Genomic DNA, 24940 nt, shown 5'->3' with positions numbered 1-24940 from the left:
ACTAAGCATCTTTCCCTTTGAAAAAAATTGGTTGGTTAGAAACTCATAGGAGTGTACTCATACCTACTTAATCTGCATGCATTTATGATGCATTAAGTACTGCATGCATTTATGATGTTGCAGTATTAGGCTTTTATGAGTTAGTTGGATGATATAGAATGCTCAATGATTTAAAATGGCATCCGACTGACTACAATTTAGCTATACAAATTGATTATTCTATGCAAATTTGAGGATGATACTTCTAGGCACCTCCCCAAAATATATTGCTCGTGTAGTTTATCTTTATTTGAAAACAGAATATTTTCACTAAAGTGTGTGTGTGAACACTCCAAATGTTTTGAAAAGGCTTTCTGTTATGACAGAGCACAACAACAGGTATTTTGCAAATAAACTACAAAACAGTCAAACTATTTAATACTTGTTTTTTTTTTTTTTTTTTTTGAGACAGGGTCTTGCTCTGTTGCCCAAGCTGGAGTGCAGTAGCACAAAGATGGCTGACTGCAGCCTTGACCTCTTGGGTTCAAATGATTCTCCCACCTCAGCTTCCCAGGTAGCTAGGACTACAGGCACACTGCCATGCCCCGGGGTCTCTCTCTGTTGCCCAGAGATGAGGCCTCTCTCTGTTGCCCAGGCTGGTCTCAAACTCCTGGGCTCAAGCAATCCTCCTGCCTTGGTCTCCCAAAGTGTTGGGATTACAGGCGTGAGCCACCTCTCTCAGCCTATTTAATAAGTTTTAATGTTTCATAACAACTATTTCCCAGGTCATAATATGAAAAATTTTTTTCCTATTTCTGTTTTGAAGGCAAGAATTAGCTTCATTACTTTAAAATGTCCTTATTACATTTAATTGAACATTATCAATTACCTTTATAAAGAATAACAGAGGAACCGTAAAGCTGTATTCCAGCAAAACATTTTAATTCTAATTCTGAAACCTAATCAGAAAAAAAATGTATTTAGTACAGTGATAATCCATTAAATACAACTCATCATTGTTAGGCTGTCTCTGTTATGGAAACTGTCCTGTTATGAAAAGGTTATGAAACTATCATGTTATGAAAAGCTAATATTGAATCTTTCAAAAACAAATGAACTTTACCATTGCTAGAGATTTTTTGAAAAGCTGTAGATACATATGTTGGAGATAAAACAATCAAAATTACTTCCTGAAGCTAGTTTAACGGGTTCTAAATGCTAAACAAAAATTTCATGAAATGACTCAGGTGTTAAGATTGTAAAAATTTCTTCCTGAAGCTTTTTTGGCAGCCTCTAGGGATATGAAATTCCCTAAGATGCTCTAATGGGAAAAGTCCTAGAATAAGAACCAGAACCCTTGACTTCTACTCCTGCTAACAAACTAAGTGAACTTAGGTCAGTATTTAACTTCCTCCAGTTTGCTTATTTGTTCATTTGAGAGACTCACACTTTCCTCATTACTTCTATGTATTGTAGCCAGTTTCAAAATGCTGTGTGAAATTCCCATATTATCTAAACATTTCCAGCTGGTTATTTTCTCAACTACTCAGCATTTTTACTACTATCTGTGTTTCTTTGCACACAAGGTGACTCTCCCAACTCAATAAGAGATCATTGCCACTTCACATTTCCCTGCCTCCTGCCTGCATGCATGCACGCTGTGATTATGTCCCCTGGATTGTCCTTCAAAAATCCTCATTGTCGTAGGTAAAGAAGGGACCCACTCTGTCTGAATAACTGATTGCAGAGCCCAGCCCAGACAGACACACATCCCAAGCCTCTGCTTCATCTGTCCCAGAGGAAACTGGCTCGTGGGGAATAGCCACAGTGGGTCTGATGGCCCGGCAATCTCCTGCAATTTTCATAGGAAGTGGCCCTGAAGGAGAGGCTGCCCTGGTGACTGTCACTGGAGGACCCCAGGCTTCTGGATAGACAGACATCCCAGTATCTTCAGGAGCATAGTTACAGCTCGAAAGGCTCTTCACCTCTCGCACACTGTCACTGTATTTCATAGCAGGGGGCTGGTAGGCCTGGTAGGACACTTTAGTGGTGGTGGTGATCACGGTTTGTAGGGCAGGGGCACCTGGTGGCGGAGTCGTGAGGTAGCTGCAGGGAAGCTCTGGGTTATAATAAGGGCGAGTGGCCATGACCTGAAACTGCCCACGGTCAGTCCCCTCCACAAGGCTGGGTTTTCCAACAGCTGGTTTCCAGCCATGCTGTTTGTTGGTGAGATCAAAGCTTCTCTCATAGCTGCTGTATGAATTCACATTATATTGTAGTGTGTTCAGATGAACCCAGTCTGTGTCATTAGGGATACTGGTGGAATCCTTATAAAGGGTGGGATATGGGCTCGAATTTGTATAACCAGGGTTTGCCAATTCATAGCTGCAAGGTGGCCTAGGCAAATAGATTCTTGGGCTTGAGTATCTCTGAAAGGGTGGCATTTTGCCTCCTTGAAAGGTGGCTAGGTCACAGGTAGCTTTGTAAGCATCAGAGTTTGGGAAGGAAGGGCAAGGCTGCCCTGGAATAGGGAAGCTGGTTTCAGTAACGATACGAAAGTCTTCTGGATTTTCCAAGGGAGGTATGTTGCTGAAATGACCACTGCTGTCTTGATTTTCTTCTGCCTAGAAAAATGATACAAACACAGACACATGCTATGTAAATCGTGTGGACACCCTCACCTGTAATAATAGCCAAGAAGTAAGTAAAAACAGACATCCATGTGCTGGGCGCTGTGTTGTGAACATGGCACTGCTCAGGTATGTGATTTAAGCACGTGGTCCAGGGGTTGCGAAGCTTGGGCTCGCTCAGACATAAATAACAACAACTGAATGACAAAGGTCCATGGTAGCCAGGTAGGATGCTTCTGAGTGGCAGATGGTCCTGTTCTCACCTGTACTGTGTTCCTAATAGTGGAGACTTAGGAGCCACACAGGCCTGGGTTCAATTCCTGACTCTGCCCCTCACGAATTGTACAAGCCACTTAACTTCTCTGAGCCTCAGATTCTTCATCTTAAAAATGGAACTTAACAATAGTAACCTCATGATAGGGTTTCTGCAACCATTAAATGTGTGAAACTCTTAGACCAGTGCCTGGCACATAGGAAGTGCTGGAAAATGTCAGTTTCTGTTATCCTTACACCAACACTCTGTCTGCTTGGCATGCTTTGGTTGAAAAGCCAAACTGAATTAAATTGCACAGATAAATTTTATCCATTCTTGTGGATGAAATAATGGAAAGGACCCTCTCAAGGGTGCACTGTTAAATTCCTGTTGGTAGGCACCTATTTCTATCTTTATTACTGTTGCATAATTGCCCTTATATTAGGATGTCATCTCAGCACACTGACATATCAGGACTGTATCATTGCCTGTAGAGATTGTTGCTTTTTGTTTTAAGGAGAAGAAAGGATTAGAAACCCTATCCAGATGTTGATTTAATGATATTTTCTTACAGACATATAATTTTCACATGAAATCAAACCTTTGTAATTAATGTATGACCTTCATATTTTGCATAACGATCAGTGTATCTTGGAATGAAAATGAGCTGAGACCACTGTGCACTATCAGCTCCCTGTTACCTCGGATTCTCGAATTCTCTTTTTCTGGGGTTGGTAGAAAGAGGCCATTTGTCTCTTGATGGCGCTTCTTCTAGCTTCCGTCTCTGATTTGCTCTCTGGTCTTGGATGATCATGAACTCCCTTGGCCTGCGATGAGGAGAAAATGAATCACACATTTGTGCCTCTAAACGAAGCTGACAATGTTGCCCAAAAATTGATCATGCCTTTCCCAACATCTCAAGTGTTTAGTTTTGTTTCTTTCAAAATGACAGAAAAAAAAATTCTTGAACAAATAAAACAGGCTCAAGAATTGACATCTGAAAAGATCACCTGCAATCCCTTCACTCTATTAAAAGAACTATAACTAGGTTTCCCATCTGTGGACCTTAAACAGCACAAAGTAGTGAGCAAATTTCTAGGCTCCCGCTAGGTCCCTGGGGAGCTCCAGCACCTATTTCTGGCCACTGGGGCTATATTTTGTTTGGCCCAGGGTTCCCAAGGCACATGACAGGTGGTTTGGCCTTTGTGGTCTGATGAAAAGTATCCATCACAAATTGTGTTCTCGCCTGACCTACCTGAAAAAAGATTGCGTTGCCATCAAGCCGCCAAAAGTTGGTTACGGGGTATCCACTGTGCCCTCGACAAGGAATCAACTCCAAAGCAGAATGACAGTTAGGGCATGCCTTCTCTGCAAAGCCCCGAAGGGAGAAATATTAACCCTGACCCTAGACCCTTCTGAAGGAAGAAAGGGAAAATTAGTTGGGAACAAAGAACTCATGCTTGGGCGCAGTGGCTCACGCCAGTAATCCCAGCACTATAGGAGGCCAAGGTGGGCGGATCACCTGAGGTCGGGAGTTCAAGACCAGCCTGACCAACATGGAGAAACCCTGTCTCTACTAAAAACACAAAATTAGCCGGGCGTGGTGGCTCACACCTCTAATCCCAGCACTTTGGGAGGCCGAGACGGGCAGATCACCTGAGGTCAGGAGTTCAAGACTAGCCTGACCAACATGGAGAAACCCTGTCTCTACTAAAAATGCAAAATTAGCTGGGCGTGGTGGCGCATGCCTGTAATCCCAGCTACTTGGGAGGCTGAGGCAGGAGGATCGCTTGAACCCGGGAGGCGGAGGTTGCAGTGAGCTGAGATCGCACCATTGCAGTCCAGCCTGAGTGACACAGGAGACTCCGTCTCAAACAAACAAACAAAAACAGCAACAACAAAAAACTCATGACTCCAGGGTCACCCTCTCCCTGGCCCCGTGTCCTCACTCTGCTGTTTCAGCCGTGCCTTGTCGCAGATGGCCGGCCGCAGCTGCAGGTGGGAACCGTCGGGCAGGGCGCAGGCCTGTGCACACACCACCACACCCAGGCACGACTTCTTGAGGATGTGGCCATTGTGGTTGTTGGTGTTGCGCATGGCCCAGCCGCTCAGGTGGCGCTGCGCCTTCTTCTCATCACTGCTGTAGATGAAGCGCACATAGCCGTCAGGCCACTCTCGGAATTGGTCGAAGAGGGCCAGCTCCTGGAAGAGTGCAGAAGGAAGGGTGGTCAGTTTATCCAGTCCAAACTGCACACATCATGCTCTAAAATTTCTCCAAGCACATTAGGATAAAAACAGGTTCTTTTTAAATCCAGTAACGTCAAATCCCAAAATGCCACACTTTCTGTATAAGACTTCATGACAACCAGGTAATAATTAATGTTTATATAGTGCTTATCTGTTAAATGCTGTACATCTATTAATTCATTAAGACTTCAAACTACAGGCAAACAATTTTTTTCCAATTTACCGACGAGGACATGGAGGGCAGAGGGGTTAATCAACTTGCCTAAGGTCACATCACACAGGTAGCAAGATCTGGCTCTAGGATTTGCACCCTGGCAGTCCCATTCCAGAGCCTGTACTTCTTACCACTATGTTGTATCACTTCTTGGTGTGTTTAAATGTTGAAAACATTTTTAAGTTAAGTATCAAAGTACCAGAGGAAAAAGTGATTGGAATGTTCTATCACTGAAATGCAATTTAACTGGTAAATATTTTTAAGTCAGTGCATTTTCTTCAGAAGCACTTGGCTCTCTATGCCAAACCTGTCAGTCACACTAGCAGTGGCACTCGGAGTAATGTCAGAGAGGAAAGAACAGCTTCCCTCCCTACTCTCAACTTGGCTCTCCAAGTTTAAAAGCATACTGCAATAAAGGACTTAAGCCATGAGCTTTGGGGTATGGGTGAGCTTGCCTGGCACCGGACTGCTCCCCAGAGCAATGTGGGACTGTCATTCTCCTCAACAAAGAGCCACATGGCTGAAATAATAAGTTATATCTAAAATACTGAGCATTGCCTTAGTATTCATATTTGGTAGTCTTTGTCAATTTAATGCATTATTTACACTGCAATAAATGTCACTTTTGCATATAAGTTTCACTGAAAAATCACCCTTTACTGAGCACTTTCTTTTTTCTTTTTTTTTGAGATGGAATCTCACTCTGTCACCCAGGCTGGAGTGTAGTAGCATGATCTCAGCTCACTGCAACCTCCGCATCCAGGTTCAAGTGATTCTCCTGCCTCAGCCTCCTGACTGCCTGGGACTACAGGTGCATGCCACCATGCCTGGCTATTGTTTGTATTTTTAGTAGAGATGGGGTTTCACCATGTTGGCCAGGATGGTCTTGATATTCCTGACCTCATGATCCACCCACCTTGGCCTCCCAAATTACTGAGATTACAGGCATAAGCCACCATGCCCGGCCGCTAAGCACTTTCTTTTATGTAATGTTTAGGGCTGCTTTCACACTACAGTGCAGAATTGAATATTTGGAACAGAAACAGTATGACCTGCAAAGCCATATTATGCAATATATATAATTCTCACAACATCTTTGCAAGATGGGCATCTTTACTTTTGTTTACTAAATAAGGAAGTGGAGGTTCAATAGATAAACTTTCACAGTGGCATAGCTGGAATATAAACAGAAGATGGGTAGCAGCCAGACCCAGTAGCTTTGCTGGTGTAATAAAGGCTCAGAAGAGTGTACCATAGTAGTAAGCCATTTGCATCTCCTCCCCACTCTTGCCACTCAGGAAAATTAGATCAAACATTTGCAAAGCTGAAGTATTCAAAGTTGGAAAATTCCAACTTGTATACATCATTAATACTGCACATTCTAACAGTAATAAGGTAAATGGGTGATTTTGTTTCCAAAATTACAAAGATATTGTTGAAATCATTATTACTACCATAGGTATTATTTATCTTTTCTCTGAAATATTACAACTGACATAAATTAATACATCAATGTAAGGTAAGTCACAAGTGAAATATATAATGATATACTATCAACTCCAAGCTTATATTAAATGCTAATATCTTTGTTTTAAAAGTGAACATTTTAAATTAAGGATCTTAGTAACAAATTGACAATTTTCCAGAAAACAGCATTTCTTTAGCTCTCCCTTAAGGATGTAGACTAGGCCCCCATGCCTCACACGAGCTACTGAGGTAGTAACCCTGGCAATGAAGCCACAGAGACTGTATTTTTAAAATCAGTACAAGAATAGACGATGTCAAGGATTGGGTTTCATTTGTTCTAAAGTGTTGGCATTTGTGTGTGTGTACACACACATACATAGACACTGAACCTGATCGTAGACCTGGAGGAGAGTTTGAGATGGTTATCTCACTCGACCACTTGATGACAAGTGAGTAAGTAGCCTGAGACTAAGGCAAATTCAAGGACTCTCTCAAGGTCATACAGGTAGTTTAACTCACTCATCCGGTTAGCCAGAGCAGGGCGATGCTAAGTTTCTTCACTTCTCTATGTCCCAGTGTGCCTGGCCCTTTTGAGATATTACACACATGCTTCCTGCTTAACAACCAGTCTCCTAAAAAAAAGTTCATATTTACATGGGAAGTCTGGCAAATGCTTGAGAGATGAACCATAATTACATTATTTGGATGTGACTCTTCTAAAATGCAAGATATGACTGTTTCCTGTGAAGATGTACATGGACAGAAACAGAATGAGATGCACTTGCTGTACTGTGGTCCACTTTCATGAAAATGGTACCATGTGACTCTAAAGTAGGCAGACTTTAAAACAAAGGAGTGGGCCGGGCACGGTGGCTCACACCTGTAATCCCAGCACTTTGGGAGGCTGAGGCGGGTGGATCAGCTGAGGTCAGGAGTTCAATACCAGCCTGACCAACATAGAGAAACCCAATCTCTACTAAAAATACAAAATTAGCTGGACGTGGTGGTGCATGCCTGTGGTCCCAGCTACTTGGGAAGCTGAGGCAAGAGAATCACTTGAACCTGGGGGATGGAGGTTGCAGTGAGCCGAGATCGTCCGATTGCACCCCAGCCTAGGCAATAAAAGTTAAACTCCACCTCAAAAAACAAACAAACAACAACAAAAAACCCCAACAAACAAACAAACAAAAACAAAGGAGTAAAACACCCCTAACCTACTACAAACATGTGGATCCAAAAAAGCGCTGACCTCTTTGAGAGGCGACACAATGTTGCAATGAATTGCTATTCATCTGAACAGCTATCAGACACATTTTAGTTGCTGAAAAAATGACACATCTCTTTTATCCCTGTGCCACAACATTGCTGGAAGCCCACATTTGTAAATGGTTGGGAAGCAACTCTCATTCTACACCCCCTATCCCCTACAGCCAGGACTTCAACGTCATTCAATTTTGGCCCAAACCAGTATGACCAATCATAATTGGTCATTCTCTGGAACTGGCTTCAAACCACTCACTTCATTCACCACTTCATCCACCCCAGTCATTCTTTGGACTTGGCTCCAAACCATTTTTGCTTTATTGAAATAAAGCAAAATACAACAATTTCACCCTAAAAGAATGATGATTTGCTTGTCATTAGAGAAGAAGTAAGTTTTGGGTACAGATGGCCTCGTTGGCATGACTATGGGGCCTCCTTCCTCCGAGCAGTTAGGGAGATCTGAACAAATTGCTCAAGTCGGGCTATTTATTTTAAATTTAGGTCATTAGATTCACTTTACAGTTGTACCTCAGTTTTGCTGCATGAGAAGCAGTGGTATTTACATCTGTTTAGATTTTCTCCTTAGCTTCCTCATGGATTTAAAGTGAATGAATAAGGAGAGAGGCACCTGATTGCTACCGTGGTTAAAGGAAAATGAAAGGACAGGCGTCCCGCTCTCCCCAAGACTGGGAATTCGGAGCCTCATCAACATTTCCTGCTGCTTTCGGTGTGATTTCAGGTAAGCACGAGGAAACTGCTGGGAGGAGACACATTTTTTCTTCTTCTTCTTCTTTTTTTTTTTTTTTTGAGACGAAGTTTTGCTCTTGTTGCCCAGGCTGGAGTTCAATGGCACGATCTTGGCTCACCGCAACCTCCGCCTCCCGGGTTCAAGCGATTTTCCTGCCTCATCCTCCCGAGTAGCTGGGACTATAGGCATACACCACCACGCTCGGCTGATTTTGTATTTTTGGTAGAGTCTCCATGTTGGTTAGGCTGGTCTTGAACTCCCGACCTCAGGTTATCCGCCCGCCTCAGCCTCCCAAAGTGCTGGTATTACAGGCGTGAGCCACAGCGCCCGGCCAAGAAGACACATTTCTAAACCCAACTCAGCCTTTTGTAGAGTCCAGTTCTCTTTCTACACTTGAGGGGGCCTCAGAAACCCAGAAATTTTGCAAGTATGTGTGCGCGCGTGTGTGTGTGTGCGTGTGTGTGTGTGTGTGTGTGTGTCTATGGTCGGTCCGCAGACTCTTCAAGAACTCGAATGCCATTCTCCCTCCTTCGGATGGACAGCGCCCCGCGTGCCCGCACACACCCGGTTCACTTACCTGAGGCATCTGCGGATCGTTGATGTCCCAGCTGAGCTGCATCCCATAGGAGCACACGCCGACCGCTTCCTGCACCGCGGCCGCCGGCATCTGCCCAACTCGCTCGCGCTTTCCGCCCAGGGTTCTGAAAAATAGAAGAAAAAAGGACCGGTGCGCCAGGTGGACTTTTTTCCTTCTCTTTAAAGAAGAAAGTGGGGTGTGTGAAGGGGAGGGGCAGAGAGAGAGAGAAAGAGAGAGAGGTTGTTTAGAAATCTGGAAGCTGGGGACAATGGTTATGGACCCGGGCGGGGCCCTGTCCTCGGCCGCGGTGCTGAACGGTCTCTACCCGAACCGCAGCATCGACCTCTGGCAGCCGCCCCCTCCTTTATAAAGATACACCTCCGGGGGGCTCCGCCCTGTCTCGCCTACTTCGCTAGCGCCCACGCTCCACGGGCCGGTCGCCCCCTCCACCACAGTCCCAGGAACGGAGGTGGAGGTTAAACTCAGCCCTGGAAGCAAAGGGAAACTGCAGCCAGGGGGTGGGGGTGGAGAGGGGAAGTTGGAATGTATCCTTCAAGTTTAAAATCTGATTCTTCTCTTCCTTTCTCTTCTCTTCTCTTTTCTCTTTTTTTTTCTTTTGTCTCACTCTGTTGCCCAGGCTGGAGTGCAGTGGCGCCATCTCGGCTCACTGCAACCTCCGCCTCCCAGGTTCAAGCGATTCTCCTGCCTCAACCTCCCGAGTAGCTGGGATTACAGGTCCGTGCCACCACGCCTGGCTAATTTTTGTATTTTTAGTAGAGACAGGTTTTCGCCATGCGAAACCCTGACCAAGCTGGTCTTGAACTCCTGACCTCAGGTGATCCGCCCGCCTGGGCCTCCCAAAGTGCTGGGATTGCAGGCGTGAGCAACCGCGCCCAGCTTATTCCCTCCCCCCCCCCAAACGCAACCAGCTTCCCTGATTTCGTAAAGGGGCTTAGATGGAGGCTTTGGAAGCAGAGGCTTTCCAGCAAAGTCCCCTGAGAGCCAACACGCAATTCCAGGAGAGCGTGGGAACCGTGCGTGGGCCCCTCTGCCGTTCGCGCGCGCCCTAGCCTGAATAACCGCCCCCACACCTCCTAGTTAGGGGTCAGCCTATTTTGGGCCTCCACTGCCGGCTCTTCCCCTAACTATTGTGCCTGTCTCGAAGTCTTCGCTCGGCTGTTTGGTATGTGCGAGGGGGCGCCAAGCCTCCGCGTATGCTCGCGAGCCCAGGCGCCTTCACGCGCCCGGGGACTTCGGAGGGACGTGACCCTGCAGGAACGGAGTCCTACAAAGTGAACCCGGAGGAGGTGGGGGGAAATGAGCCCGGGGTAGGTGGGAGCCTGGGGAAGGAGGGAAAGGGGAGGGGGAAAAAGTCCCGAAGAACTCCTCGCTTTCTCCACTGCTTTGGCTCCCTCTGGGTCTCAGCTTCCTTATCTGTTTTATCTGTTAAATAAGAGGTTGTGGTTCGGCGAGCTCTCAGTTGCCACCCACCCGAACACAACTCTTTTTTTTTTTTTTTTGAGACATAGTTTCACTCTGTCGCCCGGGCTGGAGTGCAGTGGTGCAATCTCGGCTCACTGCAACCTCCGCCTCCCAGGTTCAAACGAGTCTCCTGCCTCAGCCTCCCGAGTAGCTGGGACTACAGGCACGCGCCACCGCGACCAGCTAATTTTGTATTTTTAGTAGAGACAGGGTTTCACCAAATTGGCCAGGATGGTCTCGATCTCTTGACCTCATGATCCACCTGCCTCGGCCTCTCAAAGTGCTGGGATTACAGGCGTGAGCCACCGCGCCAGGCCCACAACTCTTAAAAAAAAAAAAAAAAAAAAACAACAAACTTTACTGATATAGTCTTGGAAATACCACGACGAAATTGTCTTTACTCCATTACAGTCTTGGGAGGCTTTGGGGGACTAGAGAATCGCGGTGGTGCGGGGGTGCGCAGGACAATGTGGGTTCTCTGGGGCTGCGACGAAACCTTCTTCATCTGAGCAGCCGACTCGCCCAGGGCTACTCGGGCACCTGGAGACCCTCAGTATAAAAACAAACGAACAAACAAATAAACAAAAAAACGATTGAAGTGACTAAAATCACTCTTTGACTACCCCAAGGCCGGATTCTGGGCGGCCAGGGAAAAGGGCTTGTGGAATTTGCTCCCCGTGCCCTTGTTTTGCAGCTGCACGCTTCCATTCCCAGCCCTAGCCAGAGAAGAGGAGCCAACTCCTCACGGCAGATCCCTTGATAGAGGAAGATGAACCGAATCCGTGACCCTCCAGACCCGGGAAGTGACGCGCCGTAGACCTTGGCACCGCAAAGCCAGTGCTGGGCACACGGACGGGTGCTGCACGGGAGTCGGCCGGGAGGGCGCCCATGCCAACGCCTCTTGCAGGATTAGTGCCTTCGGTTGGCAAAGGGCGGATAAAGGAAGAGCGAAACAACCTCAGGAAGCTAAGGGTGGTCCACGCTCCCTGTCCTTTTACTTCCCCAGCCAAAGGCACAGCGAGGCTTGCTTAGAAAAGTGGATCCCGCGATTGGGCGCAGTGGCTCATGCCTGTAATCCCAGCACTTTGAGAGGCCGAAACGGGAGGATCGCTTGAGCCCAGGAGTGCAAGACCAGCCTGAGCAACATGGCGAAACCCTCTCTTCCAAAAAAAAAAAAAAAAAAAAAAGCCGGGCATGGTGGCGTGTGCCTGTAGTCCCAGCTACTTGGGAGGCTGAGGCAGGAGGATCGCTTGAATCCAGGAGGCAGTGGTTGCAGTGACCTGAGATAGCGCCGATGCGCTCCAGCCTGGGCGACAGAACGAGACCCTGTCTCAAAAAAAAAAAAAAAAAAAAAGAGAGGAAGGAAGCAAGGAAGGAGAAAGAAAAGAAAAGAAAAGAAAAGAAAAAAGAAAAAGGATCCCAGTCGGTCAGAGAAGCCTGCCAGTGGCAGCGGACCAGCGAACTCTGTTGGGGAGAAAGGCCAACTTTGAGCAGTTCCTCACGATTTTTTCCTCCTTTATCTTCAAGCTGGGGTCCTCCTCCCAAGCAAAGCCGACGGGTCCTAGCAGAAGAAAGTGATTTGTTCATTTCCAGCCTCCTTTTTCCGGAAGTTCTCCCCTCCTAAAAGGTCCCGTCAGTCAGGGTATCTGATTAAAATCACTCTCAAATGGTCACCACTAAGGTCTAGTTGGGAACGAAGAGATATGTCTACTCTTCGTCCACGAGTTTCATTCACAGATTTTCATCTTACTGACTGCCAAAGGTCCCCGCAACTCCTGTTGATTCAGTTGCTTTTCGTGTTGTTTGTTTTGTGTTCCGAAATTGAATGAAAATTTATTGATCATCCATTTTAAAATATATTATTTCATTAAATGTTGTAGTTTAAGATAACTTATCCTTTCAAATGTTCTAAAAATAACTTTAAAATGGTGATTTAAAGTTACCTCTGAAAATGCATAGAAATTAATTTTTGGTCTTATTGCAGTGCTAGAATAGTTCTTGTCTCTGTGCTTTTGGAATGTTCCTAGAGAGACCTGACCCGTCAAAAACATAAATAAATAAAACTTTTTATGTTAAAGGCAAATCAATTAATTTCTAAAGGGATTCTGGTATCCAAAGAAATGTCATAGAGCGTCTACTATATTTAGTTTGAGAAGAATTAGAATATGCATTTCAAGTTGCCATAAATTATATTCGGACAAAACATGTGAGTAAAAAAAGCTAATCAAAGTAAAAAAATAAATAAACAGATAAAAGGTATTTTGCCTATTCTGTTATTTTTAATTTCTCTTAAAGATTTGAATGCATTGCACCATAGAATTTGGAAAGATATGTTTTTCCCCAAAATCCTGAAAATAATAGATGATGAAGTTTTCTATCTAATATTATGAAAACTCTATTTTTAAAATATTCTCTTAAAATTCATTTAAACTGTAGTATTTTGTTTATTGCTTCTTATTGTTCTTTATTTCTTTCTTGCCCTGGTATTATATTTGTATTGACTCACAATAGCTTATACTCACAGCTGTTCCTGTCTTGATTACTAGTTTAATATTTAAAAAGTCCATTCATTGAAAAGGAAAAAAACATGCGTTTGAATTTCCTTGGTTTAGATTAAAATAGGTAAATTAATGTAAGAATGTTTACATTATACTTGCCAGAAAATGGATATGACAGGCTTTGACATAAACATTGTTTTGAACGGACTAGAAGTGTGTGCAAGTCCTGGGCTAACAGGGGTTCTGGTTATGTTATGTTTTGCTTTGGTGTAGACAAATATCTTCTGTACATATTATGACATGAAATACTCACAGGTCTAGTTATAATACAAGTTGATTTTTACACAAAGAATGTTTGGATTGGAGGGGTCTTTTTTTTGTTTTTGTGAAAAACTCCAGTCCAATTTAATTTTGCCACCGTGTTCACACAACTGGCCACCTACCCGAATCAGCCTAGCCATTGGTACGCATACTTGTCAGGTTAAAGGAAATAGGCAAACAAACAAACAAACAAACAAAAACAAAAAACTATTTGCTTTGATTAAAAAAAAAATATTCCCCTTGCTCCCCACCACGGTACTTAAAAAACAACAACCAAACACACTTTTTGTGTGTGTGAAATCGGGAATGTATTAATAGTATCGGTACAAGTCTGGTTACCGTAGGAAAGGGTTCGGCTTCTGTCTACACACATCAATGGACCAAAAACTGCTCCTCTGGCTTTTTTTTTTTTTTTTTTTTTTGAGACGGAGTCTCACTCTGTCCCCCAGGCTGGAGTGCAGTGGCGCGATCTCGGCTCACTGCAACCTCCGCCTCCTGGGTTCAAGTGATTTCTCCTGCCTCAGCCTCCCCAGCAGCTAGGATTACAGGCACATGCCACCGCGCCTGGCTAATTTTTTGTATTTTTAGTAGAGACAAGGTTTCACCATGTTGACCAGACTGGTCTTTAACTCCTGACCTCAAGTGATCCACCCGCCTCGGCCACCCAAAGTGCTGGGATTACAGGCGCGAGCCACCGCGCTCGGCCGCTCCTCTGGCTTTTTAAGGCGGGGCGAAAAGTTGGAACAGCTACCACAAAGCGAACGCCTATCTGTTTGGAATTTTGCAAATAAGGAACGTTTAAACGACATAGTTCACATCCTTTGAGTGCTGGCTTTCTCTTAACAGGTGTGTGCGTGCGCCCAGGTGGCTTGGCCTGTGTGCGCTAGTTACTTGCACGCGCTTCTGGAGTCTCAACACACAGAGCTCTGGTAAACTTCAGGGGGCGGATTCGTCAATTACAGTTGCGGAAGAAGACTCGACTCGAAGAGCGGTCCGCCACCAGGGGTCTTGCCGCAGCGCCCCCAGCGGGCGGGGGTCTTTGTTGGGGAAGCCGCAGAGGGCAGACTGAGCGCAGCAAAGCTGAGCAGCGGGCTGCTTCAGGACCGAAGCCTCGTTATGCAAGCGGTGAGTGACCCCCGGAGGGCCCGGACCTTCTGTCCACAGTCCGAGGGCGCACGAGGGCGCGGGGTCCCTGGGGCTCAGGCTCTGCCGCCCTGAGGTGTTCGCTCAGAGACCGGGCGCTGGGCACAGTTCCCCGCCACCTTCTTGGGTTTGCTCGGAGTGTATTGGCAGCTTGCAGGGAGATGAGGCAGAATGGAAACCTCGGATCTCTAGCTAAATAGCGCTCAGGGAAAGGGGAACCGGAGAATTCGTGTTCAGAAAGCAATGAGACAGGTCTTTTCTAGTTGCTTTGCGTATTTTCCTAGCCTGTTTTTCAGCCCTCGTTCCACCTTGCTGCGTAGAAAGTGCAGTAGCGTTAAGCAGCCCCAAGTGCTGGGACTTCATTTAACCGAACGACAAAGGACAGCCCCTAAGATAAAGCTACAATTATTACTTATCAATAAATAATAAAAACACATGGAGTTTGAGCCCACCCAGGGACTCCAAAAACAACAAACAAAAACCACTTGGGGCGTGTTTCTAACCTTATTCTGCCTGGGTTCCTGGTGGTAGCAATTCTGATTTAATTGGTCTACGGTGGGCCGGTAGTTTGTTAGTTAGTGAGGACCCCAGGTGATTCTGATAGCCAGGGGTAACTGCTTGCCTAGATCCAGGAACTCACTCTTGCTCTCCGTAAAATCCATCTGTCATCTGGCGCCATCTTCCCAGCCATGGGAAACAGATTTGGTACACAAACCTTTCTAACATCAAACTACGCTTAAATTCAGAGCACTTAAGCATAATCTCCTCACCCTCTCCATCCCTCTTACATTGAAAGCTGCCGTTCACTGAGCCATTTTTATGTGCCAGAAACTATGCTAAGAACATTACAAACATTCTCTCAGTCAGTCCTCACCCCAATCCTTCCATGTAAGTGTTACCATCTTGGGTGTTTTTTTTTTTTTTTTTTTTTTGAGACGGAGTCTCATTCTGTCGCCCAGGCTGGAGTGCAGTGGCGTGATCTTGGCTAACTGCAACCTCCGCCTCCCGGGTTCAAGCGATTCTCCTACCTCAGCCTCCCGAGTAGCTGAGACTACAGGCGCGCACCACCACGCTGGGGTAATTTTTGTATTTTTAGTAGAGACGGGGTTTCACCATGTTGGCCAGGATGGTCTCTATCTCTTGACCTCATGATCTGCCCGCTTCGGCCTCCCAAAGTGCTGGGATTACAGGTGTGAGCCACAGCGCCCGGCTATCATCATGTTTTTTAAATGAGGAGACTGAAGCTCAGAGAATCTAACGATCTTTTCTGCCTAAACCATCCCACTTTCTGATTTTCCTGTCAAGTTCCTACCCACAAAAGCTGCCACATGATCTTCACAGAAGGGGGATACCTTTCTGTGCACTAGAGTGGCTCCAGAAATTCCAGAAACAGGAAGCATTTCTTTGGAATTTGCAGAGTACTGACCACCGAGGCCAGAGAAGGTTGAAAGGAGGTAGAAATAAAAATACGCAGAGCATCTCTGCATACGAATTGAACTGAAGGAGAGATAGGGCCGTGTCTATAGAGAAAAGAGGTAAAGAAGCTTAGCATAAAGGCTCCTGGTTCTTTGGGATGGGAAGTATTTCCCACTAATTCAGAATTTGTTGACAAAACTTAGAAATTATAGATACGTAGCATAGTGTTTATTTGATGTCAGTTTGTGCTATGAATTAACACCCTTTTTTTTTTTTTTTTTTTGATATGGAGTCTCTCTGTCACCCAGGCTGGAGCATGGTGGCTTGATCTCAGCTCACTGCAACCTCCACCTCCCGGGTTCAAGTGGTTCTCCTTCCTCAGCCTTACGAGTAGCTGGGACTACAGTCACGCACCACCGCGCCCAGCTAATTTTTGTATTTTTTAGTAGAGACGGGTTTCACCATATTGGACAGGCTGGTCTCAAACTCCTGACTTCATGATACGCCCACCTCGGCCTCCCAAAGTGCTGGGATTACAGGCGTGAGTCACCGCGCCTGGCCTAACACCCAATTTTAATCGTAGCTTTAGCTGTTCCTCCTATCTCACTTTTGCCTCTACTCAATTATCTGCTAACACAGTGGTTCTTTTTCTTTGCCTTTATCATTTATTTTTGATTGACACATATATTGACACATAATAATTTCACATGTTAATTGGGCATAGTGTGTTATTTCCATATGTGTATACAATGTGTAATGATCAAATCAGGGTAATTATGCATATCCATCCCCTCAAATATTTATTTCTTTGTGTTGGGAATGTTCAAAATCTACTCGTTTAGCTATTTGAAAATATACAAGAAGTTGTTCATTATAGTCACCCTGCAGTACTGTCTTACTCTAGAACTCACTCCTTCCAGCTAGCTGTAATTTTGTGTCCATTAACTAACCTCTGCCTATCTCACTTCCCCTTTTCTAGTGACCACTATTCTCTCTACTTCTATGAGATCAGCCTTTTTTTTTTTTTTTTTTTTTTGAGATGGAGTTTCACTCTTGCTTCCTCAGCTGGAGTGCAATGGTGCAACCTTAGCTCATTGCAACCTCTACCTCCTGGATTCAAGCAATTCTCTTGCCTCAGCCTCCCCAGTAGCTGGGATTACAGGCATGCGCCATCATGCCCGGATAATTTTGTATTTTTAGTAGAGACAGGGTTTTGTCATGTTGGCCAGGCTGGTCTCCAACTCCTGACCTCAGGTGATCCACCCACCTCGGCCACCCAAAGTGCTGAGATTACAGGCATGAGCCGCTGCACCCGGCTGAGATCAGCTTTTTTAGCCTCTGCATGTGATCAAGAACATGCAGTGTGTCTGTCTGTGCCCCACTTATTTCACTTAGCATAATGTCCTCCAGGCTTATGCATGTCACCATGAATGACAGGATTTTGTTCTTTTTTCTGGCTGAAAAGTATACCGCTGGGTGAATATACCACATTTTCTTTATCCATTCATCCGCTGATGGACACTTAAGTTGATTCCTTATCTTGGCTATTATGAATAGCGCTGCAGTAAACATGGGAGTGCAGATATGCCTTTGACATACTGATTTCTTTTCTTTTGGATGTATCTCCAGGAGTGGGATTGCTGGATTTATGATAGTTTTTTGAGGAACCTCCATACTGTTTTCCATATTGTCTATACCAATTTACATTCCTACCAACAGTGTACAAGAGTTCCTCTTTTTCCATATCCTTGCCAGCATTTGTTGTTTTTTGTCTTGATAATGGCCATTCTAATTGGGGTAAGATAATATCTCATTTTGGTTTTGATTTGCATTTTCCAATGATCAGTGATGTTGAGTATTTTTTCATATACCTGTTGGTCATTCATATACCTGTATGTCATTTCATATACCTGTATGTCTTCTTTGGAGAGATGTCTATTTAGCTTATTTACCCATTTTTAATTGGATTGGTTATTTTGCTGTTGAGGTGTTTTGAGTTCCCTGTATATTCTGGATATTAATGGCTTGTTGGATGCATAGTTTGCAAATATATTCTCCCATTCTGCTGGTTGTCTCTTCACTCTATTATTTCCCTTTCTGTAAGAAGCTTTTTGGTCTGTATAATTTCATTTGTCTATTTTTGCTTTCATTGCCTGTGATTTTGAGGTCTTCTCCATAAAATCTTTGCCCAGACCAATGTCCTAAAGTGTTTCCCCTGTATTTTCTTCTAGTAGTTTGGGATCTTAAGTGTAGGTTTTTAGTTGATTTTGAGTTGATTTTTGTATATGGTGAGACATGGGATCTGGTTTCATTCTTTCACATATAAATATCCAGTTTTCCCAGCACCAGTTATTGAAGAGATTGTCTTTTCCCCATGAATGTTCTTGACACCTTTGTCAAAAATCAGTTGGCTATAAAGAAGTAGATTTATTTTGGGTTTATCTATTCTGTTCCATTAGTCTATGTATGTGTCTGTTTTTATGCCAGTACCATGCTGTTTTGTTCTTATAACTTTGTAGTATATTTTGAAGTCAGGTACTATGATGCCTTCAAGACACTTCTATTTAACTTTATTTTACAAGCTCTCATTCTGAAAATTGTTTATTAGTTCAAAGCCTTTTACTTCTACTTTATAATCATCATTATAGAGTTTGTTTATTTTGTATGATTATTTATTCAAATGATGTTTGCTTTGCTTCTTCTGATAGTTTGTATTGTATTTGTCTTAGACCATGCTAAAGAAGGTTGGATAAAGTTTTTTTTTTCTAAGTACAATTTTACTTAGACCTATAATATGAGCAAACAAAAATTTCTGTTCAGGAAAACAATACAAACCTTTAATGTTTTTTTTTTTTTTGCTTTATGTTTAAAACTTGAAATGCATTTCTTTGAAATAAAAATTGTTTTAAAAACATATTTTTATTCCACACAGAAAAACAAAGATCCTTCGCAGCCTATTAAGGAAGATAGGACTGGGAAGGCCCAGGATGATGCTTTCTGGGTAAAGATCAAGTTTCTTTTATAATCTCTCTGTGTGTGTGTGTGTGTGTGTGTGTGTGTGTATGAGTGTATGTATTCTTTCTAGTTCTGTGTTCCCTGGGTCATTAGCAAACTTGTTCCTCCAGTTGCTCAAATCAGAAGCAGAGAAATCTTTATTTCTTCTCCTTCCCTAATCTCTCACGTCCAATTTATTACTATATCTAGTCAATTTACCATTAGCTATCTTATCAATATCCTAAACTATCTTGTGCCCTGTGCTATTCTAAATGTAGATAGATAATACTGAACAAACTAGAAACAACTTCTACCTTTATGGACCTTATGAACTGGCAGAGAGCCAAAGAAAGCAGGAAGAAAAAGAACAGGGTAATGAGACGGGGAATAATTGGGAGTGTTGAGGAGGCACCTGTTCTACTTAAGATAAGGTGGTCCTGGAAGATCTACCTGAAAAAGTGATGCTTAAGCTGTGATCTGACTGGAGCCAGCCATGTGGAAAGTGGTGGGGTGAAGTTGCCCAGGCCTAGAACAGCCAGTTCAAAGGCCCTGAGGCAAGGAAGAGCTTGACTTATCCTAGAATTCATTAGCAGGGAAGTCAGACTGTCAGAGATCAGATCATGCCACGTTCTGCAGACTAAAGCAAAGGACTTGGATTTATTTTGAATGCAGAGGAAGCCATGGCAAAGTTTTGTTTTGTTTTAACGGGATCTCACTCTGTCACCCCAGCTGGAGTGCAGTAGTACAATCATGGCTCACTGCAGCCTTGACCTCCTGGGCTCAAGTGATCCTCCTGCCTCAGCCTTCTGAGTAGCTGTGACTACAGGCATGAACCACCACACCTGGCTAGTTTTTCATTTTTTGTAGAGACTGGGTCTCAATATATTGCCCAGGCTGATGTCAAACTTCTGGGCTTAAGCGATCCTCTTGCCTTGGCCTCCTAAAGTGCTGGGATTACAGGCGTGAGCCCTGCACCTGGCAATGGCAGACTTTTAAGCAGGTAAAAGGGAGTGAATTTCAGCTGAGCGATCTCACATAAGTTTGTAACCTTTCCTATCCTTGCTACTTCTATCCTGAGATAAAGAACCCAACCTCTCAGGACCGTGGTGAGGATTAAATAATAACATCTGCAGAACACTTAACACACTTGGCACAAAAAAGGTTAACTTAAAAAAGAAAACATTCTGTTTAAATGGAATAATTTTAAATGCCATTTTCCCTTTTAATTCAGTACTAAGAATAAGTGGAATTTTGAGCTGTATCTAGTCAATTGCTTCCTTATTAAAATAGTATTATATATTATAATTTAACCTGTGGGATTTTTTTAAAGATAAAAAAATCTTTTATAGTTTAAATGTTTAAGGAAATGCCTGTTATTCAAGTATATATATATATATATATATTTTTTTTTTTTTTTTTTTGAGACGGAGTTTTGCTCTTGTTGCACAGGCTGGAGTGCAATGGCGTGATCTCGACTCACTGCAACCTCTGTCCCAGGTTCAAGCGATTCTCCTGCCTCAGCCTCCCAAGTAGCTGGGATTACAGGCATGCGCCACCACATCTGGCTAATTTTGTATTTTCAGTAGAGATGGGGTTGCTCCATGTTGGTCAGGCTGGTCTCGAACTCCTGACCTCAGGTGATTTGCCTGCCTTGGCCTTCCAAAGTGCTGAGATTACAGGCGTGCGCCACTGTGCTGGCCCTTCAAGTATATATATGTAGAAGCATGTCTTAGCTAATGTGCTGGCAGAAAAGATGAATTTCATTCATTATGGTCAATTTGCATACTTATTTATAATTATTAGTATTATTTTTCTTCCTTCTATTATGATCATTTATGTCACTTAGTGAGTGATCATAGGCTTGAAATTTTTAGTGTTTTAGAATTCTCAACATTGCTGAGGATCTTCACCTAATGATATCTGAAACTCAAGTGTTGTTTTCCTCGGGTCAGTGGTTCCCAGACTTTCGCATGCACGAGAATCATGTGAAAGGCTCTGCCCTGAGTCTGAGTGCTAAGAAGTCCCCAGGTGATGCCAACGCTGCTGGTGGTCTAGGAACCGCATTTTGGAAACTCTTGTCTTAAGCCAACAGAAACATCAATCATTTGTGAAATGATTGTTTACTATTCAAGATGGAGATCTCCATTCTATATTTACCCTATATTATTTCACACTGAATTCTTATTGATAATGGTATCAGTTAGAAATATTACTATAAAATAAATGTTCTTGGGGAAAAAGTAATTTGCAAACTATCATCTTTCCAGCTTCAATCACTTATTACGGATGCATTCCATGATAAAGGATTTCAGAAAATAAAAGAATACTTTGAACAGAAAGAGAGCCACTTTCCTCAAAAATATAATCGTCTTCTATTATACCGTCTTGACAGATCAATAAATAAGGCAAGTTGGTTTGCTTTGTGACCAAAATATGAATGTATAATTATTTAAAAGTGTTTTAACTTAGTGTGGTTTATACCTAGGAACTAGATAAAAATGAATTTCAGTCTGTGTCACTGTTGCTGAAATGTATTCAGCGATTCTTCATAGATGGGCTGAAAGAAGATGAACCTTTGCTAATTCGGCAGGGACTGATCCCAAAGATAAGTGTCCTATTTTAATTTTATATGGCTTTGGGTAACTTAGAGAACTTAGGTGGATTTAGTTGTCTAGTTAAGTTTGGTGTTTTCTGTTCCTTTGAAATCCAGTTTGAAAAGAAATTGATATCCATTCTTATTGCTTATATCTAACCAAAAATTAAATTCGACATACATTTCCTGATGTACCTGCTATGCAAGGCACTTTGGGAGTGCACAGGATCGAGTCAGACACAACCACTCCCCTTGATGAGCCTGTGCAGTAATTATTATTTTAAATTATTATAGTGAATTTGGGGGGGAATGAGTAGGAGTAGGCTCTAGAACTATTTTAATAGACTTTATTAACAAGATTAGACCTAGAAAAATGATCATCAAAAACTTTGCCCTTGTAACACCTCACTTTTCCCGTTTTCTAAACCTTGGATGAATCTGAAAAAACAAATAGCAAAAACATTTTTGCTTATTCAAAGTTACCCAAATTACTAACTTTTATTCTTTTAAAAATAATAACCAAGAGATAACACAGTGAGTGCCTTTATAACGGCATCAGGAAATAAAGCAGAATCTGCAGCATCTCTTGCTGCAGTTCCCCTCTTTTAATGGTGAGGTTTTTGCAGCCCAGAGACAAATTTGTTTATTGGTGAGGAGATGTGGGGAAGAAGTAGGGTGGAAGGATCATCTGGCTACTAATAATGTCTTTGATTTACCCCTTGAGCTCTAGTACCAGAAGTTTATTAAGGCCAGATTGGGCCAAGATCTGTCTTTGCCCTTTGTTACTCTAAAATGCATCTAATTATGAAGCTACCCCCTCAGGAGAGAAAGCAAGCTCCAGGTTTTCCCAGACTCCTCTCAGGGACTTTAAAAGTGTTTGCAGGGGGAATTAAAGACTGTGCTTATGCAAACCGTATACATTTCGTTTTGCATGTAACCCCACTTGACCTGCTGATACACTAACTTATGCAGACAACAGGAAGCAGGGGAAAGGAGGTAAAAATCTCAAAGGAAATGAAGCAGAGATGTCCTAAGTGTACCTTGGAACCCTAAGCTGACCTTTTGGGGTATGAATAGGAATTCTGCACAGAGGGGTGCCTCCTTGGCCAGTTGCCATGAGAGCACACCTGAACAAAGGGGCACGAGAGCCTTTATTCCTGACGCAAGTCCTGCCCTGTACCCTTTCCCCATTGGCCGGGGTCGGGTCGTACAATCTAAACTAATTCCGGTTGGCTAAACATTTGCTTTTTTTTATTTTTTATTTTTTTTTTAGATAGGGTGGGCACGTAAAAGAAAGTGGAGAGGAAGGGGAAGGAGTGTCTGTAATGAGCTAGAAAGTCCTCTTTTCAAATAAGGAAAGGAATGTGAGCTGGTACTGATAACGCTTGGTAATGTGGCATGCCTGGGCATCTAACAAAGGCAAAAAGGAGAAAGAAGGAGAAAAAAAAGGAGGGGGTACTATGAATTAGAGAATAAAAGATTGATCAGATTATTTGAAGAGAAACCTCATCATATTCCACATCTCAAACTCCCAACGTCAGATGATTCACCTGCCTCAGCCTCCCAAAGTGCTGGGATTACAGGCGTGAGCTACCACGCCTGGCCAACTCTATACTTCTAAAGACAATTGTGTTTGCAGACTGAACACAAAGTGTGCTTGGAAGTTCTTCTACTCCATAGAATAAGAATTCCTGGCACAGTGGCTCATGCCTGTAATCCCAGCACTTTGGGAGGTTGAGGTGGGCAGATCACCTGAGGTCAGGGGTTCAAGACCAGCCTTGCCAACATGGTGAAACCCTGTCTCTATTAAAAATACAAAAATTAGCTGGGCAGTGGTGGCGCATACCTGTAATCCCAGCTACTCGGGAAGCTGAGGCAGGAGAATTGCTTAAGCTGGAGGTTGTGGTGAGCCAAAACGATGTCACTGCACTCCAGTCTGGGTGACAGAGTGAGACCCTGTCTCAAAAACAAAAGAAAACAAGCCCTACAGAAAGGAACATCTTTAGTCCTGTACCGTAAAATCCAGGAGGATTAAGCAACTTGTCTGATACCATATTCCTAATAAGTCATGGCTGTTGTGTCTGGCTTCTGGTAGTGATACAACTGTGGGGAGAGCTGGGATGTCTGTTAGACAGTGTGTGAGCAGGGCACATAAATGGGTTCAGTGAGAACTTCCTGTTCCCAAGTATTGATCAGATAGTGCAGCCTTTCTGCCACTTCTGTATCTCCTCAACCAGCGTATTTGGGAGGGTGCTGGGAGTGTGATAGGCTTTGGAGGGATAGATGGAGTGGTGACAAAAATGTATTTAAAAAGCATAGAATTTTGAGTATGAACATAGGGAGGGAGAAAATATAGCCTTAGCAGTGAGTTCTGCTGTGTAGAGGGATATTTCTTCTCTTGTGCTACTGGAGCAAAGCTTTCTTCAGCAGGTGGATGATTCAATCTAGTATAAGTATTTGTCTGATTTACAGAGACAAAAGAAACCTTACTTGGAAGATAGTAATGGCTTCCAAACCTTGCTGTACATTACAGTCACCTGGAGAGCTCTCACAAACATTCTTAAACCTAAAATAGAAAACTCAGGTGGGGGTGTATCACCAGTGATTCTGATTACTGGTTCTGGGATAGGTCCCAGGCTTCGGCAGTGCGGGATGTTTCCTAACTCCCCAGGTTTTCCTAATGTACAGCCAAGGTTGAAAACTAGTTTATTTATCTTCAGCTGGGGTGTCTCAGGTTCTTGGCCCAAAGTGTACAGAGTTTTTTTTTTTTTTTTTTTTTTTTTTTGAGACAGGGTCTCGCTCTTTCGCCCAGCCCGGAGTGCAGTGGCGCAATCTCGGCTCACTGCAAGCTCTGCCTCCTGGGTTCACGCCATTCTCCTGCCTCAGCCCCCCGAGTAGCTGGGACTACAGGCGCCCGCCACTGCGCCCAGCTAATTTTTTTTGTATTTTTAGTAGAGACGGGGTTTCACCGTGTTAACCAGGATGGTCTCGATCTCCTGACCTCGTGATCCGCCCACCTCAGCCTCCCAAAGTGCTGGGAAAGTGTACAGAGTTTTGAAGGCCTGACTCCTGCAAGAGTTGTTCGTCAGAAACTCATGTGACTGATGTCATGTTC

General features: G+C 43.7%; 2 protein-coding genes across 2 annotated transcripts in view; one reads left to right on the top strand and one right to left on the bottom strand.

Annotated features, from left to right (window-relative positions):
- SYCP2L (synaptonemal complex protein 2 like) overlaps positions 1-24940 on the top strand; it is a 232546-nt gene that overhangs the window by 113224 nt on the left and 94382 nt on the right. Inside the window, exons 2-8 of the mRNA XM_063632394.1 lie at positions 2608-2738; positions 9298-9537; positions 10016-10113; positions 11555-14804; positions 19171-19239; positions 21500-21637; positions 21718-21841. Of these exons, the coding sequence (XP_063488464.1) occupies positions 14796-14804; positions 19171-19239; positions 21500-21637; positions 21718-21841 (340 nt within the window). The 5' untranslated portion in view covers positions 2608-2738; positions 9298-9537; positions 10016-10113; positions 11555-14795. The remainder of the gene's footprint in view (positions 1-2607; positions 2739-9297; positions 9538-10015; positions 10114-11554; positions 14805-19170; positions 19240-21499; positions 21638-21717; positions 21842-24940) is intronic.
- On the bottom strand, positions 901-9718 carry GCM2 (glial cells missing transcription factor 2). The gene is made up of 5 exons (XM_055264140.2): positions 9379-9718; positions 4812-5064; positions 4118-4230; positions 3564-3689; positions 901-2603 (listed from the first exon to the last, which is right to left on the bottom strand). Exons 1-5 carry the CDS (start codon positions 9466-9468, stop codon positions 1665-1667), a joined length of 1521 nt encoding a protein of 506 aa, XP_055120115.2. The 5' UTR covers positions 9469-9718; the 3' UTR covers positions 901-1664.

This window comes from Symphalangus syndactylus, chromosome 23 (assembly GCF_028878055.3).
Source record: "Symphalangus syndactylus isolate Jambi chromosome 23, NHGRI_mSymSyn1-v2.1_pri, whole genome shotgun sequence".
NCBI lineage: Eukaryota > Metazoa > Chordata > Mammalia > Primates > Hylobatidae > Symphalangus > Symphalangus syndactylus.
This window is presented reverse-complemented; position numbering and strand designations above follow the sequence as displayed.

Coding starts and splice junctions, on each gene's coding strand:
- GCM2 (XM_055264140.2), bottom strand. CDS start 9,468: ATGCCGGCGGCCGCGGTGCAGGAAGCGGTCGGCGTGTGCTCCTATGGG. Junction 5,065..9,378: donor ACGATCCGCAGATGCCTCAG/GTAAGTGAACCG, acceptor GCACTCTTCCAG/GAGCTGGCCCTCTTCGACCA. Junction 3,690..4,117: donor GCAACGCAATCTTTTTTCAG/GTAGGTCAGGCG, acceptor TCCTCATCGCAG/GCCAAGGGAGTTCATGATCA.